This window comes from Pempheris klunzingeri, chromosome 21, assembly GCF_042242105.1.
Source record: "Pempheris klunzingeri isolate RE-2024b chromosome 21, fPemKlu1.hap1, whole genome shotgun sequence".
In the NCBI taxonomy this organism is placed as follows: domain Eukaryota; kingdom Metazoa; phylum Chordata; class Actinopteri; order Acropomatiformes; family Pempheridae; genus Pempheris; species Pempheris klunzingeri.
This window is the reverse complement of record NC_092032.1, coordinates 14536374-14556553: the sequence shown is the minus strand read 5'-3', so window position 1 is coordinate 14556553 and position 20180 is coordinate 14536374. Positions and strand designations below refer to the sequence as shown.

Genomic DNA, 20180 nt, shown 5'->3' with positions numbered 1-20180 from the left:
CATAGCTGTTTGATTTTAAACATGATAATAACAGTTGGTGGACTAGTACTTTCTATCATGTTGTCAGGTTTTTCAGCATGTGTGAGTTTGATATCTGATTCTTTGCCAGTGCAGACGGATCAGGGGAGATTAGAGTGAGAGTGGCTTTGCGAGGATGAAATCAGCTACTTGGGAAAAGAGGGGGGGTGGGGCAGGGAGGAGAGGATGTGATGGAGTTATGGTTTACTACAGAATCTACTTTCTTCTCTTTCTGACTCTGCCGCCGCACGGCCTGCAGCCACTCAGCTCAGCCTCTTTCTCATCTGATCTGTTGACTCCAGTATGTCAGGTGCAAGCGACACAGTCATGGTGTGATGAACCTGAGGCTCAGTTATCATCCATAAACACCATATGCTGTACTGTCCTAAACAGGCAGTCATGTTTGATACTGCAATAACTTTGTGTTTTGTCCAGTATATTGTACATGTGCACGTGTGCATAAATAGCGATGTACTTATGTGTTTTCCTCCGGAGGGAAACACTGCTCCACTTTTGCTCACTGCCCACCCATATGGCACATATGTCACTGCTGCTCTCTGCAGCCCAGCTCTCTGTCCTCACAATGAACCTGATCATTCCTGCACACAGAGCTGTATAGTACCTTAAAGCACCTTTAGTGCCCGATTAAAATAATGTCACAGCGCTGCCTCTCAGTCTTTATTAATGTAGTCAGGGAGAGGCACTTCTCTGGAAAAGGCAAAAAAAAAAAAAACCCAACAGAATTTTGAAGTAGAGAGCTCTTCCCCCTGCAGCTCTCCCATCTCTTTCCTAAACCCTCCCACCAGACGAGCCTGGGCTGGCAGGGGCATTCGCTCGTGCTTCTTGCAATCGATTTAAACGATCGTGTTTGTGATCCATGCTGTTACACTGTAGCAGTAATTCTATAAGAATTACCGCACTGCTCTTTGAGATGGTATACTGTGATTTGAGGCTCTAATGTTAGCTAGCATTAGTCTGTGCAACATGCACAACATAGCCTCTCATCTCCTGCTCTTATGGCAAAATCTATACACACAACACGGATGTATTGTAAGAGGTCTTATAATAACATGACATCCATGACTCAATCCAACGAACCACTGCAACACAGAAGTAGTGAAAAAAACAACAATACAATGGAGATGCATCCGTAAAAGTTTTAACAAAGGACTTCAACAGTGGCTTTTCCATGTGCCCGAGTGCATTAGTCCAGATCTCGCACTGCAGTGCTGTGACAGTACATACACATTGATTATTGAGGACAGATTGGCGTTGGGTCGATATCGAGACCATTTAGACAACATGTGAGAGGGGAAACAAAATCACCAGGTATCATCCTACTTCGATGATGAATATCCAATCAATCTCTGTCCCCAGATCTGCTGGCAGTAGAGCAAAAATATGCCCATTTGTACAATTTTTTTTTTTCTTGTCATCCATCCAGACCTCCCCTCTTAGTGTCAGCACGCTAACCAAACCTGTGTTTCCATTAGTTAATTCTGCTACTGATATCTCTGCGGAAATGAGTCTGCAGAACACACTGATTTGTGCGGTGCAGTTGCAGCGGCCCTGCAGCGCACTGATCCCAGGTATCTACTTGTCTATCCAATAAGCTTAATGACTCTGAGGGCCACATTCATAATCACAGGGGTGGGCAGTGCCAGGCGGATTAGGACTCCAGATGGTGCTGTTACTGCCTGACTGTCTGTCTGGCCACGGGTGTACAGCTGCAAGAGGTCACATGTTTTACTACAGCGGTCAGCCCTGCCGCTGCAGCCCAGCAGCATCACTTAGACTCAGTAGCACTAAAGCTGACCGTCACTACCACAACAAGTATCTGTTGACTCTGATATCTGTTTCTGGAGCTTCATGGTATGTTTGTGCTTGTGGTGCATGTTTCCATCCGCTTCATATAGCGTCATCTAGTTGAGTTGACCATGCAACAGATGCCACACTATCAAATTAAAGCTTAATGCCCGGCCTGCTGAAGAAAAACACTTCAGAGCTAACCATGACACCGCAGAGCTTAAACACTCTACTGTGTGTGTGTCCGCTCGTACACATCCGAGTGTCTCCGCTTGTGTCAGTGTGTCTGTGTGTGTGTGATCTCCTCTTCACTCCACATGAGGCATGACAGTTGCTGTTGGAAGAGCTCTTGAGGATGACCACATCTCATTTCCTCTCCTCGAGATATCACCTCAGCCGTGACACCGGTTGTTTTTAAGAGCAGCTTGCCAGGTAGCGCAGCCATCGGTGTTATCCCTCGCTGACTGAGGCGGAGAGGTTGGCTTTTTTTTTTATGCCCGGCGTCAGCTGCTTGCTCTCCTGGGTCATGGTACTCTGAACAAAAACCAGGGGATTTGCATAATTCATTACAGTCGCTGTGGAACAGAGAGGCGACACAGGTGTCCCGGGCATTGTGGGAGAACGAGAATGTCTAAGAAGCCAAAGGTAAAAAAAAAACCAAAAAACACACAAAAACAACACACAACCTGTTCTTGTTTTTGTGTCAATCAGCAGCTTACTTCTCTATCCAGAGCTTGTTGTATTAGTTGTAGCGCTGGCTTGTTTTCTGAAAGCTTTTGCCTCACTCTTAAAGCTCTGAGTGCTTTTTTTTCTTGCTTTGTGGATTCTTTGCTGTGCGCAGTTTTGCTTGTGACGACATTATGTGTGTCACCGTCGATAACCTGTCTGTGGGCTGTGTTTACATAGGCCTATACCGTCGGACACGAGCAGAGCTTAGTTTTTAATCATCCGGGACTGTCTGCCTTTTAGTCCTATGGAGAGGCGAGGCTCACGAGGCTTTTCTGTAGGTGAAAGACAATCTGCTAGCTCACCTTTCTCTTTCTGTGTGTAGGTGCCTCCAGCAGGTGAAAGACTCTGTTCATGCAGCTAAATGCATTCATTGAAAACTGATTTAGATCATTTGGAGGAGACTGATTTAATCTTTGTCATTTTTAACAATGCAGGGCAGTGTTTCTGTGCTTTTCCACTTGGGATCCATTGAAATGAAACCGTTTGTTTGTAACTAATTCAACAAAGTTGACTCTTTTTGTTTTTTCTTGTTATATTCCAAGATATTTCTAAAAGTTTCATTTCAAACAAAGTCATGTTTATGTTCAGGGTCACTCACCAACATGCATTGTGCATTTATGACAAATGCATTTGCTTTATCAAAAAATACAGTTTTTAAAGAAATATTTTAAAGCAGGCATAGTTTCCGTCTATGTCTGGCTGCTGGCTGACGGTCTTTGTTGGTGCATTCATTTGTGCATCTGTCAATCGAGAAGTATTTGGAACTGTGAAGCAGGAACATGCATCGCGTGCATGTGCGTCCTGGATAAATGATATAAACCAAATGGGAGCCCAGTGGTAAAAACATTACTCCATAGCGCTTTTAGTGGTCAAAAACTCCACAGGGGACCTTTTTAAGAGGTCAGATAATCCAGTAATTCACAAGAGAAAAAGCAGAGATTAGAGGAAAGTGCAAAAATAAACCCCCAGGTTTGCCACCACTGCTGTTGTGTGCGGTCTCTTTTTCATATTACCTTTTGTACAACGTTATGCTCCAAGGTGAAAAGAAGAGATTTTAACCGTTTCTGGCCATGTTTCATGTCATTCTTCTTTTCTAAATCCTGGATTGGTTGAAGCAGATTTAAATCTCCTTACTGAGAGAAGCAATCATTACAAAGTGAGTCAGGGGATCAAGTGGACACAAGCAATCACCCCTGTGGGTGTTATTGTGTGCAGCGTGGACCGTTCCCTCCCTCCTGTACAGATGTACAGTACACAGAGGAGCATGTGTAATAGAAAGTGTACTGAGATCCTTCTCATGTACACTTTTTATGTACATGTAATGGATGATGTGTTCAGAAGCATGTGTCTAAAAAGGGACTTCAAGCAGACAGTGAATGATGGCTGCAAATTAAAAATAGTTTGTCTTCAGTTTATAAAGTCTGATAATTTGATAAACAGACATTTATTTAAGGAAATTCAGGCTAAAACCATCAAGTTGTTGTTTTTTTACTTATTTAGTAGGAAATAATCAGCAGCTCATTTGAACTCCCTCCTATTTTTATCTTAATTTTCCATTACTGGAAGAGCTTTCTGAGCTGCCAGTGTAAGACAACCTCCTTTACTGTAAACTGCAGCGATCAGTTCCAAAGAAAGAAACATAAAATCTGGGTGGAAATTAACTTTGACTGATTCCCATGTAAAAATCAGTTTTTTTTTTTAAATTATATAAAAATCCTTGAAGGAGTGGTCTGATGATGTACTATATATTTGATAAACAACAGTATACAATAAAATCTTACTAACAAGTATTGTCTAGCAGGGTAGCTTTTCCCCCTGTTTCCAGTCTTTATGCTAAGCTAAGCTAACCGACTACAGAGCGGTATCGACCATCTCATGTAACTGTAAGCAAGTTTTTTTGTGTATTTGTGAGAGTGTTTGTGAACAAATGTGCATGTGTGTGCACGTGTAACCCAAACCCTAATCAGTAAATTACCACAGATCAGGCCATCCATGGAATTAATTAAAAATGAGCGGGCCCTAGCTCTCTGCCAAAACCACTTGTGTGCATGATGATGTGTGAGTCTCTTCATCTGCTCCTGTGTCCATCATATCGGTGTCACCAGAGGGCAGGGGCACTCGCTGTATTCTGTGGGTGTGAAAGTGTGTTTGCATACAGTGTGCGAGCACACTGCCCTCTGCCTGTGTTTTCCTGACCTGTGCGTGACTGTATCAGTCGCAGCGGTCCCAATTTGCCGGCTGAAGAGTTTTTCCTGTGACTCCATGTGGGACAGCCGATGTGTTGATGTGCTCAGTGAGCGTGAAGTGACTCAGCAGCACACACTGCACTGCAGCCGCCAAACGTTGTAAGCTATTTTACATGTCGGCTCTTCAGAAGTCATCAAGTCTCTGCTTCCACTCGCTGGCCAGCAACTCCGAGCTCATGATCTTCATTCCCTTGGGCATGCTTGAAAAGTTTCCTTTGTCTCCACTGACTAAACGCATCTTAGGAAGGGTAAGCTTTACTGCATTTACTCTAATGCCACATTAATAGGTGGAGGCTGTAGACTTCACTGCTCTGCCATCAGTTCTACAGAAGAGTACGATGGATTTAGCCTCATTTGTGTGATGTGTGCGCAGGTTCAGTGCTATTCTCAGGTTTAGTACACATGCTAGTGGGATGCCCTTTGGTGGAGAGGAGGAAACAGCAGTGGAACTCTGGAGTCGCTCACAGAGGCAGCAGGAAACACAACAGCTGGGGCTTCTCTCTCTCTTTCACATCCTCCATCTCCATCCCTTTTTGTCTTACTCCCTCTGTCTCTCAGTCTGTCTCCCTCATTTCCCCTGCTTTCCTTTCTCTCATTGCTTGTAATTAGAGATGGTCCCCGGGCTCAAGTGGCCTGGCATGTGTTGTAGCTAGGTAACCTCAGTCAGATGCTGGCTGCCGGCCCCGCGGGTTTCATTAGACGTGAATCACAGTCACATCGGGCCCAGCGTGGATTCTGCAGTCTGATCTGGATATCTAACGCATCAGGATCAGTGCAGTCCTGCTTTAAATTCAAGCTTTATATTACATGTTACAGAAAAACATGTTTCTCTGTGTAACAAAATAAAACAAACTTCTCAAATACATTGTTCTTTAAAGGACTAGTCCAACATTTTGGGGAATTTTTTGCTGAGAGAAGATTGATACCACTCATGTCTGTATACTAAATTTAGTTTTATTGAAGGCAAACTTTTTCATTTATCATTATATCAACAGAAAATTAGCCGGGAAATAACTTTATTTGAATAAAATTCAGTCTAAAATCACAGAATTATGATTCATGTGATAATATTTGAACAAAGAAGTTAGCAGGACCAAAAACAATTCAGTGCAAACTTCCTTCATTTAACATTTTTTCATACTCAATGCTATGAATGTGTCAGCGAGTCCACAATAAGTCCTATCTTTACAATTTAGGCATTTAACTGACCCGTGATGTGATTCGATTAAGTACGTGATGACAGTTCTGAAAAAGCTCTGATCGTAAAGTGTCTTTTACAGGATTAACTAAACACTGCTGTACTTGCTAAATTTTCTAATTTGACTGCCTTCTTACACTTTAGACAGCAGAGAATAGGCTTTTAGTGAATAGGGAACTTTTGTGAGGGTTTTTTTTTCCTCCAAGGAAACTGAAAGATTTATCCACCAGCACTTGAAGTCCTCTTGGAGAGTTTAATTTGTGTAATAGCATTCTTGGCAAGGCAAGACGCCTTTGGAGGGGCCATCCTGACTGATCTTCAGTGATCTAATTGCGGTGTATTTCAACCCATTAGTGATCTGTTAAGATAACTTAACATGATTTGCGTGAATCATGGCCTGTTATAATAGCACATCTGACAGAAAGCAAAACACTGTTGATGTTGTTGGATATTGTTCCTGTCATTGGCAAGATGCTCCGGGTCAGAATCAATCAATTATCTTCAGTATCTGTCATTATTTCGTCTTGTGTTATGATGTTTTTTGAGTTATTATCTTGTATTGATGTAATACAGACTAACTCAGGATCCCGAGTGCTGTTTGGCAGAGAAGAGACTGTTTACTTCAATAGTAGCGGTGGCTGCTGTGGAGTCACACCAGCATGGAAGTGTCGGACACCTGTGTGCACTGATATGGAGGTGGAGCGGCCTGGTGGTGTAAGAGTGTCCTGTAACTAAAAGTACACTGGTGTGATCACCACTATGCTGCAGACTGAGTCTCCACCAGCTCCATAGTGACTGATCTGACTCAATAATGAACAATAATGAGGAGGCATTCAATTTAGCTAAAAAAAAAATAGGGCTGAAACAATCGGTCAATTGGTAGTCAATCAACACATCAGTCAGAGGCAACAATTTAGATTTTTTTTCCTTCTGTGATATAAAAGTGAATGTCTTTAGGTTTGTTGGTTGGACAAAACAAGTAATTTCTGATATTTTATACACCAAAGGTTGAATTTCTTAGAAAATAATCAGCAGATCGAAAGCAATCCTAATAATAAAAGCCCTAATAAGAAAAAGAAATGGTTAGCTGTAGGGATGCAGATTTTAATGAGTAATTAAATGAAAATAAATGAATTGTTCATTACCAATATAAATCCATGCTGGATCATTACTTCAGGATTGAATTTCAGAACTTATCAATCATTTTCACCTATACAATTGTTATGTTTGCTGCCCACTTGAAAATGCAATAAACCAAAATATATCTACTACAATGTAGAGAGCGTGAGTGTATTTGTCCTTTAAACAGCATATAGACATCAAAGAATATTGTGTTTATGCACGTAGTATTCAGGGATTCTTACATGTTCATCTCAGCTACACAACTTTATTGTAACTTCAATTTACCATCACACAACATATTGCAGATTGAAATTCTGGTCTGAGGTGAAAGGAAACATCAAATTTGGGTGAGCTGTATATATGACTTGTATATATCACAGAGCTGCTGGTACTCAGAGAGAGCCATTTCTTTTTAATGCGTTGCACAGTGCATGGCCGTTTGCCAGTTTAGCAGGTACATGTACAGTAGCTAAAACTAATACAAAAGCCCTGCAATAAATCCTCCCTTCATGAAGGCCATAATGTTCAGTTTTTGTTGAAACCGCCTCAGAGAGGCGCCAATACGAGGATTTATTGCAGGGCTGTTGAATTAGACACAGTGTAGGAGAATTTAGTCCACCATCAGTCTTTTCATTCTGTACAAGGTGACTCTTTACTAACTACATAATGAAAGGAAACAACTGTTGGCAATGTCATTTTTTTTTCCAAGTGAAACACACTGGCATGTTGTATTGATCCCCCCCTTGTGGTCCAATTACTGTATGCTGGTTTTGAAAGCTATCCCTGCCGGCCTTTGTGTGCCTGTCAATGTGAATGCCTGCTGACGTCATTGTGTGCATGTATACCGATCGATAAGCCAAAGGCAACGCTGGCACTCATTTCCCAGCGCAGGCAGAACAGAGAAGACATTGATCTGTCACGTCCCATTCGGAAAGCCCATTCAGAGAGAGCTGATAATTGCTGTCGGCAGTCAAGAATTACATTATAGTAATTACAGGAAATTAAGCAACCAATCTGGACTATAGCTTTATTTGCTTTTGTTTATTTGGCATATTGTTTTCTGTATATGCTTGCAGAGGCTTTTAGCTAAAACCCATTACACATATTAAACACAGTAAACGTTCCTTTGGCTGGACTCAGCATAAAAATCCTGGCTATAAACATACAGTGATTTTTACGCTGTGGTTAAAAATCTTTAAGTCCCCATTCACACTCATTGTCGTAGTACCACTTGATTTGTTCATCGCTTTGATTCTCTGGCAGTGTGTTGCAGACTTTGCATGCAAAAGTAATTTTTAGTGAGCATTCAGAGACACCAGATCACACTTTCCTGATCTACTGTCATCACGCTCAGCAGGCAGAGGTTTTTCCCTCCAGGCCTGAACTTAATTAGAGTCTGCGTTTCACCTTCATTTACCTTGACCTTGCATTGCCACTGCAGGATTTGAATTGGACTACACACTGGGATATATTTTAGAGCTGAAAAGCAAAACTTCCAACTTATTTGATGTGAATATTTGCTGTTTTTTGTAGTCTTCTGCAATAGTGAATTAAAAATGATGATGAATAATACATGTAACATATCTATCTAATCTAGATAATGATGAGTAAGTGCTAAACAATTTAATACTTTGGGTAATACAATTATTCGCTTTCTTGCTGAGATTTTTCTTGATGAGAAGATTTTTCTGCCACTCATATAAAGTGGCATATGTATGGTGACTATGTAGCCACAGCCTGCAGTGTCTTAGCTCAGCAACCAAAGGTGAACAAAATCAGAATTTGAAACAATTATTATTATTATGGTGAGATGAGGATAACTGTCCCACAATTCCTCACGTGCTGAGCACACGCCCTGGATGATAATCCTCAGAAAGGAGTTAACCCTGATCAAACACAATATAATCCAGGATTTAGGCTGGGCTGCCCAGAAAACATTTTCTCCCCTCTGAAAAATACAAATCTGGGCTTTACGGGGATGTTTCCTAAAGCTCAGAGCTTGTAGTTTTATAGTTGGATGATCTTACAGGTTGGACATACAACTGAATATTCAGTTCTCCTCTGTGCTGTTCGGCTAGTGTGTTTTTTCCCCAGTGACAAAGCCGCATTCCTCTGTTTCATAACGGGAAAATTTCAAATGAATTATGGTCTTATTTTGTGAACTCGTGACTCAGCCGTGGCAGTCCCCAACGCGTGTTGTGACTCATGTTTTACCGCTTTAGTAGTATATTCGAGTTGCTCAGCCTACATGAGCTCTGACGCAACAGCAGCGTGATTACAAATCACACATCACAGCTTATACAATACAGTTTCGTAGATTCATCCTAGCGGGATGTAAGCGTCTGCAGTGTTTTATGTGCTTGGGCTCCACAAAGTAACCTCCTTTTGTCCTAGTTTCTTAATGTAAAACAAGCAAAGTCGTGCGCCATCAAATGACCAAATGGAAAGTTTCAATGGCTTTGGTCGCCTTCGTGATGAAAGCAAATATGGCATTTTGTCGATGTAGTGAAGATAATTACTTCCTGACGTTTTGGTCTCAGCGACATGTGTTGAGACTATACAGTGAGTTCAAATCCTTTAGCCTTCCTCTCCTCAGAGTGTAACCTCTTCAAGGCAAAGCGAAACACATGTAAACTCCCCAGATCACACACTCGCACACAGACATAAAAAGCTTCTGCAGCTGCTTTTGGTGCTTTCTGGAATTTCCAGGTCGGCCCTGTTGGCCAGAGATCTTACTTCCTAACTGGCTGTGTGTGTGTGAAACAGAGAGAGTGTATGTGTGTGTGTGTGTGTGTGGGAGGGGAGAGGGGCAGGGGGCTTGTTTTTGGGGCTGGAGGACGGTCGCGGCGCTCTGAAGGAGTGTTCTCCCAGCGTGGGAAAGACGCTGGTCTTTTCTCTGCCTCTCAGGGACTAAAGTAGGCCAAAGAACAGCTCAGAAGAACCAACTTGTGTCCTCAAGCTCCAACTTTCTCTGCACGGGCTACAGATGCAAAGACTTTCCCCTCTGGAGCTGGGACAAGGGGATTTGTAGAAGCGAAGCAGCCAGGCTGGTAGGAGTTCCTGTGTTCAGAGAGGAGATGGGCAGCAGCTGAGGAGATTTTCTCCCAGCCGGGCTGGACAGCAGAGGACAGAGTCGGGTAGGGCAGAAATGTATCACTCCGGCAGTGAGGAGTCAGATCTGGTAAGTTTGAGTAAACATGCTTCCTGCTACTCTAATTGTATCCACTTTTCTGAGCCTAACTCGGCAGTACCTCTCACTCTTCTTCCCTCTACCCTCTGAACAAAGAGGAAGGGCTCAGACTGCAGGAGAATGGAGGTTATTAGTGCAGCATTTAAAGGGGCGTAATCGTATGCTTCCTATTTTTCTTCCTCAACGCTTTGCCTGAAAGTTAGTGAGAGTCCTGCTCGCAGTGCACACCGGGACTCTCTTGCAGTGAGCTGTTTTGTGACAAAGTCACTCATTTAAGCATCGTGTGAATTTGCGAGCACTGCTGCTTGACCACTACTAGCTTGAAGTGGGGAGCTGAAACGGTGGTTAACAAGCAGAGAGGGGGGGGACAGAAAGTAAGCAGCCGGGGTAAGCTTGGACCTTTATGTGCAGAGACTGGCAGAGAGCACAAAACTTGGCTTTGACAGTGTCTTTGAGCCAAAGAGAATATCTGTCGTGTGTTTTTGTATGACTTTAGTGCAGAATTTGACTGTAAATGAGTGGATGTGATGTCCATACAAGTTTCTAGTTAGTATTTCAAATATTTCTGTTTTGTGTGTGTGTGTGTGTGTGTGAATAAGGTAATAAATGGGTCCAAATATTTTCCTGTGATAGTAATCAGTGATTGCCATTAGCCACAGCCTTGTATTAATGTCTAATCAGCCCCTAAAAGCAAGTCTGAACACAATGGTCGACACAGAAAACCCTACTATAAACAAAAGTCTGACTTTTATCTTAAAGTCTAGTCAAAATAACATATGCCAGGTTGATTTTAAAGTAAATGTGCATAAAGATAATGCACGACACATTTAGAATGTTTCCATTTGATGTGATGGTGCGTCCATAAGAAGCATCTTGGGTCTTAGGTTTGACTACTTCTCTAAGTGTAAACATCTTAAAGCTTATAGGAAAGGGAAGAAGAAGAAGAAACTATAATATGATAATCTGTATAATAACGAGTTAACGAGAATAACATGTACTATATGAGTGACTAGATCCAGATGAATTAAAGCCATTGAATCACAGCCATATTATTTAGTGCTACAGTGCGTCCATTGTGTTTCTATCTTTCTGGTTGATTTCCAGTTGAGGCTATATGAGAAACCTACTGCTGCTTAATCCATAGCTGGCTGCTGTTCATTTAGGTCTTGGGAAAACTAATTACTTTCTCACACATGCACACACAGAAGCTCCTGTTTGATTATATAAGGAGTTTGTCCAGCAGTTGTGCTTTAAAGTATCCATGTGACTGAGCCACATCCACTTGGTTTGGCTCGTCACGCCAAGCGACGCCTACGGTATCTTCTCAGACTGTGTGTGTAATTGTCACTGTGTCATTCATCGAGAGCTGTGAATAGCTGAGTAAACATGGGGGATTATGAAATGGTGTTTGGTGGACAAAACACAGGTCAGCAGGTAGCAAATGGTCAATGCCCACATTTGCTGATTATTTCTTTATTTTTTTGCTTTTTCAAATGAACTGTAGCATTGAGTGTTGGTTGAGTGATCATTTTGGAGATGGTTGTCACAAGACAGTGGTGGCGGCCCTTCAGGCCAGCATAATAGGACATACTGTGCCCAGATAATTGTATTTTCCACGTTGTATCATCCTGATACCTTTTGGACATGATGATGGCAATCTGTGAGCCTTAATGGTTACCATAAAGAAAATTGAACTGCTTGTGGGCTTTCTTTCTCCAGATATAATTAGAAAACACTTAAAAGCGACCCGACATATTTAGATAGAGGTCTTTGTGTTTTATTTATCACTGAAATCTGGGAAATCCCCATGGATCTCTGGCAACAAGATACATTTTGCATTAATCACAAATGTAGCCAGAAGTTGGTCCAGAGTGTATAATTTATCTCTGTATGGAGTAAAATAAATGAAGCTGAAATCATTTTACCCGAGCACAGTCCCATTTGTAGGATGATATGTTTTGCTCCACTGAAGACGGTTAGCAGCTCGTTCTGCTCTTTTAGCCAGTTCTCATCAATCATCCACACTCTGCTTCATACACCAGGAAATTGCCAGAATATTGATGACGCAAGCACAAAATAGCAGCACAGAGCAGCCCCAGGCCTCTCCTACTGTATCCCCTTGATCAGCCATCATCCTATTATGGTGCTGTGTTTCCACAGAGGGACCTGAGAGGGAAGGAGCTGCTAGATAAACTACTGTAGATATCACTGTGAGGGGATTCACTGCTAACGAGAGCAATGCCCCTCAAGGGACTACTGCAGCTGGTTGCAGGTAATACTCACTGGAGGGATGAGATTAGCACACAATTTGCAGTTGTAAGGGGTCAGTCACCCTGTGTTTGTCTTGTCACAATGTTGTGAGGTGAAACATCCAAAACAGTACATGTTCATAGTCAGAACAGCTGAGCACAGAAAAGGGTTTCTTTGGGGGGTTGTTTTACCGAGATCAATACCTTCAGACTTAAGTCTTCAGTATTTTGTGCTAGAATCTAAGATCTGTGAAGCTGATCCATGTTTAGGCTTTAGCAAAGTCAATGTCAATGTTAGTTGGTCCATCACTTTGGTCTAGACTGAAATATCTCAACAACTATCAGATAGTTTCCCATGAAATTTTGGTACGTTCCATTTTAAGCGGGAAAGTGGGAATGTCCGAGTCCCCAGATGGAAATTTCTCACTTGAAAAGTCGGGAGCTCCTCATAAGCCCCAACCTCAGAATCTAAGATGGCTGCTCCGTGCATCAATAGTCGTGAAAACCGTAGTGACATACCGTTTTTAGCATTTCTTTGTGTCTCATTAAATCAGTCAGACATACAGATCTGTCCAGCTTCTATCTGTGGATGTTACTACGGTGTTCGTCAGCGCAAAATGACGTGCAATGTGTTTTTATCAACTGGTATTGCTAACAGTGGCTAACCTGGTTAGACCTGGCTTTAAGACTCCTTGTACTGGAACGGGGTCGATTTGAGTGTGACGTCATTTTTTTTATTTCGAGGTAAATGGAGCGCAGCATTTGGCACAGACATTGATGCTCCCCAGAGGATGAACTGATTTTTACACTAGCGCCACAAGCAGTTTGGCATTTTGTTTTTTTATACTAAACAAGTGTTTGATTTTGATGAATTTGCCAATAATTAAAGTACGCGTTCATTTCTAAATTATTTTTGATGAGCCTTTTTAAGAATGACTTTGTAATTTCTCTTTCACTTTTTTCACCATCTCATTTTCAGTATTGTGTTTTTCATCCATGTTCAGGTCTTACTCTGTGAACAATAACACACACGTGTGCAGAAAGTTTGTTTCCCCAAGGCATGTGGTTGCTTTCTACATTTCCAGCTGTGCACTCTGGGATCATGTGATTGACAGGCAGGGAGCCCATCATCTCGATGGGATGATGCACTTATCTAATGCACTGGCACATGGAATGCTGGGTAAACACTTTTTTCATAGGCCTGTCAGTGTCACCTTGACATCCATGCAGCCAATTCCTCTTTTGCCACGGCAGGGGGATCATTACTCCTCCCTCCTCTTCCATCTCTCTCCTCATTTCTCTCTCACACACACTTTGTTGTTCTTTCACAGATGTACAGAAAATCTGTTTCTCTTTCGCTTTCATGCTCACTTGGTATTCAGTGCTCTGTTCTGTGTTAAACATGAGCCACCCTCCCTTGTAGCAGTCACACATCTCTCACTCTTGGCTGTCATGTCTGGTCTCATTGTCTCTGTTTGAAGAAAGAGACGCTGTTTGTGGACCGATGATTTAATTGACTTTGTGTAGCGCTGAGTGAAGTGGCAGTGATGGACAGATGGCTGGGAAAAGAAGCTTTGGATCCAGCCAAGAGTGAGTCATGCCAAGCCTGAAACTGCTAGCACACTCGCTAAGCCCATTGTCAGCCCGCCGCAGTCAGCTACAGTCCGTCAGCCAGAACTGAACATGACTTGGCACGAGCAGCAAACTTCATTCTTCAATCATGATGCATAATGTGAGGTATACTGTGCTGTAAGACCACACTGCCTCATTAAATTCACTGCTGTCTGTTGTTTTGCTGTTTTACTCTTTTTTTTTTTTTTAGTGGGTCTGAATTTTAACATAAAATTCTCTTAGTCTTAGATTTCAGATCGGGGTTACTGGTGGGTCAACTTTACAAACTGCACACTAATCTGTTTGGTCATTCTTAATTTGAACCCTAGTCTATTTTCCTTGTTTTTTTTCCCTCCATTTTATATTACTGGATAACATTGCATGTTTTAGCTTGGCATAACATTGTTTTCTACAATTAAAGAAAGCTCATCCTCAGCCAATTTAAAAATGCCATTTATTTGTATGGTGTACAGTACTTTACATGTACTTAGACACTTTTATGAAGCCACAGTCTGCAGCTATGCTAGCAGCTCTATAATAGGATGATAAGTACTATAGTATCATTGATGATGAGCAGGTATAATTTTACTGTAAGCACTGTCTTAATTTAGCGCATTAGCATGCTAATATAAACACAACAGTACAGCTGAGGCTGATAGAGATGTCATGAGTTTTGGTCATAACCCAAAGTATGTAACAAATTAAAATTCTGACTTAATAATGGTGCTACATGAAAAGAGATCTCTAGAGTAGTTATGATTCATCCTAAGAGGGCCATGAATATCTGTACCAAATTTCAATAGTTGCCAAGACATTTCACTCAGAACTGCAAATGTCAACCTCATGGTTTCTCTGAATGTAAAGTCACGGATCATCAAAGTCATTAGGATTCGTCCACTGGGGACAGTGAATGTCTGTGTAAAAATATCCTTGTAATTCATCCAGTAGTTTGGATTTTTCTGCCTGAATGTCTAAAACGGTTTTTCCACACAACAGCTATCTGTACATGAAGAGGATGGCTTTAATGTCTCAGGAACATAAGAGCCATGTCGACGGGTCATTTTGGAATGATTGTCTAGAAAATGCAAGCGATGCACGTAACCGTCCTCCACCTCTTGAGCAAACTGTAGAGGCAAAAAGACCAATTGGGAATCCTGAGAGGCGGGAGGAGAGAGCAGCAGAGTGAGGGGTCAGAAGGGGATGCGAGGGAATGGAAAAAAGTGAAAAGAAGTGCAAATGGAAATGAAATAACAGTGAGAGGACATTTGGGGAACTGCAAGGAGAGGCGACATGAATGAAAGTAAAATTGGGGACAGTAAAGAAGCTGTGTGTGTGTGGCCTGAGTGGAAGGAAAGAAGTAGCAGTCGTATTATAGGTGCGATCTTAAAACGGCTCAACTCAGCAAGGATTCCTTGACCGTGAGAGCACTTTATAGCTCACATGCACAGCCTTTATTTTCTGCATGACTACTGCTCTGTTTTTATCATGGAGACGTACAGTGCAGAGAATAACTCCTCCAGTGGCTAAAAATGAAAATGGAAGCTTTCAGGTCATGACGAGATTCTTTGGTGTAATGGTTTCATCCACTGTAAGTGATTCTGTCAGCTGCAGGAGGCAGCACTGACTGACTCACAGCCTCCTGTTTCACTGTGGTAGTAGCCATGTGATGTTGTAGAATAATGATCGCCGCTGCTGCATGTAGAGGTCGTTGGTGGTCTTACAGCAAGGACCTCTGTCCAAATGAATCAATAAGAACGATATAGAGACCACAAGATGATTGCCCTTTCAATTCCCCCCTTCATTTCTCTTTCTCTAACCAATGCATGAAAACGGCCATCTCTCACACACAATTCTGTTTGCCTGCTCTGCCTGCCAAGACTGCCAGTGCAGGTTTGCAGCCCATTTTCCTTAGGAAGTAGAATTCATATGGGAACCAGATCCAATGCCAACTTTCAGTGCCAATGTATGAAGTAGTTTATGTGGCAACACAAAGGGTGTAGAGGCTGCAGTGGTGGATGGGACTGTAACGCTTTGGGTTTTTAGGGAAATATATAACCAAAGGGGATGGTTTTGAACTACAGGAAAAGGATTTGCCAATGTCATATACTGGATTTGTCTACTAGAAAATATGAATATGTAGTAGTAATAGTTGTTATGGCATTTCATCAATAAACAAAAATATATATATTGGTAGGATTCATCCTCTGGCGACCATGAATGTCTGTAAAAAAATAAAAAAAAGTGTATCTTTGTGGCATTCAAGTGTGGTTCAGTGTGGTGGACTGACTAAAATAGCCATGCTGCTTGTTCGACTGAAAAACACTGCCATCATATTTAATCCAGGGTTTTACTCAAGATGTCTTTGATCAAGACACCATATTCCTGCTTCTTTAAATAGAGCTGTGATTCCTAGTCTGTTGGGTGAGTCCAAAAAAAAAAGTGTACGTCTCCTCATGGATCAAATCAGTATCACACTGCTGTTAGATTATTATTAGTGGCCTGTGTGTGGGTGACACAACACTGTCAGTATCAGTGTGGCAGCGGGTCTAGAGGCCGCTCGTGTCAGCCTGCCGGAGGCTCGTTCTGTCGCTGTGAGTCTTTGTCAGCGCTGCTATCCACAGCCTCACCACTCTCATCTCCACGGCACCACGTTCAGAGCATCTGTGCCCTGTGCCCTCTTGAGGCTAGTGTCAAAACACCTTATAGAAACATATGTGACCATTGCATCGTTTGTTGGAAAGAAGGCAAAGCAGTGGATTGGTTTTATTTTCTAAGCCGCTGTTGTAGCTGTGGTGATTAGAGAGGTTTGATATTCTGATGGACATGGCCTTTTTTTTTTTCTTGCCCACTATCTCTTCCTGTTCATCTATGTTCAGAGCATAATCTAGCTCAGGTAATCGCCTTCCTCGTCAGGCTAATTGGTCTTAATGAGCTAAAATCACATTATTCTCCCGCAGCCTTTCCTTTCATATCAGACGTGTCAGTTTTTAAGTGTACATGTTGAAAAAAAACCCTAAGCAGATGGAGGCGTGTCATTGATTGGTTATGATAAGCACTGCTGATTAGCATGTCATCCTTTGATGTATAGTTATCGCTCCTCTGAGACTGGCTGCCGGTCATAAACCAGTGGGCCTATTTCAACCGCCGGTCCCACGGGCCGACCCATGACCTCTCTGACCTCGCACAACCTCATGATGGGTCAGACAGAGGAGCATCATGCGTCAGCAGTGCAAGAAAAGAAAAAAGGGAAACATTTGAAATAATCCTTCTGCAGGGTTTAACTTTGGCCATTCCTTTATGAGGATGTGAAATTTTTAATTAAAGCTGTAATTATTCTCATTTGTCCCGTGTGGCTTTGTGATGCTCTGCTCACTAGCAATGAATCACCACTGATCTGACGGGCGAGGATTTAGAGCAGCTTTCACCTCAGAATCCTTAATGCTGAGACCAGAGTGAAGAAGAGATGATGATGAATTTTAGATACAGAACATTTAACTCTTATTTCACGCTATCGGGGCTGAAACTTGTTTGTTATTTTCATTTTAATCAATCTGCTGATTATTTTCTCGATTCATTTTGTCCCAAAAAATTTGAAAAAAGGAGATTATGATTTCCTGTAGACCGACGTCAGATGTCTTGTTTTGACTGATCAACTGTCCAACACCCAAAAATATTCTGCTTACTATCACATATGAGAGAGAGAAGCAGCAAAGCAATTCAATCAGTATCAATTTTCAATTTATTGCCAGTTGGCTTTCTGTCTATTGTTGCAGCTGTAATTTTTATTATCCATTAATGTCCATCACTATTGCTCAGAGCCAGAGGTAACATATCAAAATTGGTGATTTTGTCTGACCAGCAGTTCAAAACCTCAAGAGGATTTAAAACATCTTTGTATTTTGGCATTTATTCGGCTCTACTCAAGCTAGACAATAATTTCATCAACAGAAATGATGCAGATATGAATTTATTCACGTGACACTGCAGTCAAATGCAAAATATGTGAAAGCTGTCATGTTCTGAAGTTCATTGTCATTATAAAAAAAGGAGAGCCTCGTGCACTGTTTAGATAAAGACTTTACCACTGAGAAGCTGCCGATGTTGCACATATTTCTTGTGTTGAGGTGAATTTGGTGTGTGTACATCTAAGAAGAGCAAAACAGCATGCACAGTCGACGCATAAACCGAATCCATACAACACATGCACTGCCCAGCACTCATCACTGCAGAAACACAGCAAGCAGATGGACTGACTGTGAGGGGTAACTGAGGGAAAAAAAATAAGGGGAGTGACAGAGGAGGAGGAGAAGGAGGGGTGGGTAGAGGCACAGATAGAGAAGCAGCATCACTGAAGGAGTGTGCAGGACATGCACTGACAGGCTGAGACACAGAGTGAGAAAGAGAGCGCTTGCAGCACCTGAGAGGCAGCAGCTTCATTAGCATCAGGACGAGGGTCGGTCTCAGGCAGCCGCACCAGGACTCGTGTAGATAAACTGCTGTCATCCACCGCTTGTGGAGCAGCACGGGGAGGCTACAGCCTAGGAGGAGGAGGAGGACGAGGCTGGAGCCAAAGCTTGAATGAGAGGATGAGAAGCATCGCTGCCACCTGACTCATACTGGGAGTCAGCCTCAGCACCTGCAGCGGCAGCCTGAGCACTCCGGCTATCAAGTAGACTGGGGCAGACGGAGGAGAGAGCTGCTGAGATTATGCGCGGGGCAGAGAGCTCCTGTGGATTCCCCATCTTCGGAAACGGCAGCAGCAGCAGGAGGAGCAGGAGCTGTGGCTCTACAGATAGCAGCAGAGCTAGCTGGAGCTGCAGCAAAACAAGGAGCCCCAACTCCAAAGCTTTTTATTTATCCAAAGATGAAGGTAGCATTTACAGCCAAGGTGTAAGAGGAACCAGCTGTCCATGTTGCCACAGTGTTGAATGTACCTGTAGTTGCAGCGCTGGTGAAAAGGGGACCACAGCAGTGCAGTTAGGTGTAGTTGTAGCAGTAGAAGGGGGGGGCAGTGGCTCAGGACACTGAATGACCAGTGTGGCTGATGAAGGCCACCTGGATCCGCTTGCTGAAACGAGCCAAGGGAGGTCGCGTCAAGAGCTCTGATGCCTGTGTAAGCAGATTTTGAGCGTGTTTACATGGTGAACATCGTGTGTGTGTGTGCCCGTGCATGTGTGTGTTGTGCAGTAAGTCTCCAGCTCATTCATCAGTCCGCAGTGTTGGTTGAGGTCAGCGTGGTGCGGGCGTGTATGATGGGTGATGATGAGAAGCTGGGTGCTGTTATCAGTTATGGCTGTCAGATTCTGGGCAGAGCTCCATATCACCTCCCTCTGACCCACTGGGACGGCGTTCTTGATCACGCCTCATCCTTAGATGTGACCTGATGGAGTAAAATCCTACCAGGTGTGTTCACCTGCACTTCTCAAGGCCAAATGTAGCTCATAAAGAGGGAGGCTAATGTGCGATTAGATGCCAATTTGGGACATTTCTATCACATCTAAGTGTGGAAGCGCTGAATATTCACACTGGCTGAAGCTTGAGCAGCGCTTGACACACAGTTTGGCTGCCTGTTGATGTTTTGATGGGGAGATTAATATGATCATGAACGTGATGATAGCGAAAGCAGCCAGTGGATAGATAATGAGTGTGCTTTCAAATGAGTTACACATACCAAGCAGAAAATAGAGGGTGTTGAGAGACACAGAGGACATACATATGAATAACCTTGTGTTATATTCATTAACAACGCTTGTGTCTTCTCAAGCCATAAGTCAGGTAATGCAAGTGGAGAGGCTGGAGATCCTCCTTTTGTATGTATGCGATGGCTCTGTAATTCTAATCAGGCACAGAGTGAAGGAGGCTATTTTTAACTCAGACAGCAGAGTGTAATGGTGCAGTGAGATGAATGAAAGACCTTGTGTGGGTGGCATAGTAGCGTGCAGGTAAGGATAAGGCTCACACTGCCTTCTTTTAATCTTAAACCCTTGTTTATACTCGACTGAAACCGGAAA

The 20180-nt window shown here is 42.7% G+C and overlaps 1 protein-coding gene across 2 annotated transcripts in view; it reads left to right on the top strand.

Annotated features, from left to right (window-relative positions):
• cacnb2a (calcium channel, voltage-dependent, beta 2a) overlaps positions 1-20180 on the top strand; it is a 58155-nt gene that overhangs the window by 19441 nt on the left and 18534 nt on the right. Inside the window, exon 1 of one of the 2 annotated variants that reach the window (XM_070853432.1) lies at positions 10002-10300. The exons of the other annotated variant lie outside the window; for it this stretch is intronic. Coding sequence (XP_070709533.1) covers positions 10268-10300 — 33 coding nt within the window. The 5' untranslated portion in view covers positions 10002-10267. Of the gene's footprint in view, positions 1-10001; positions 10301-20180 lie in introns of those variants that run through there. 2 annotated transcript variants of the gene reach the window in all.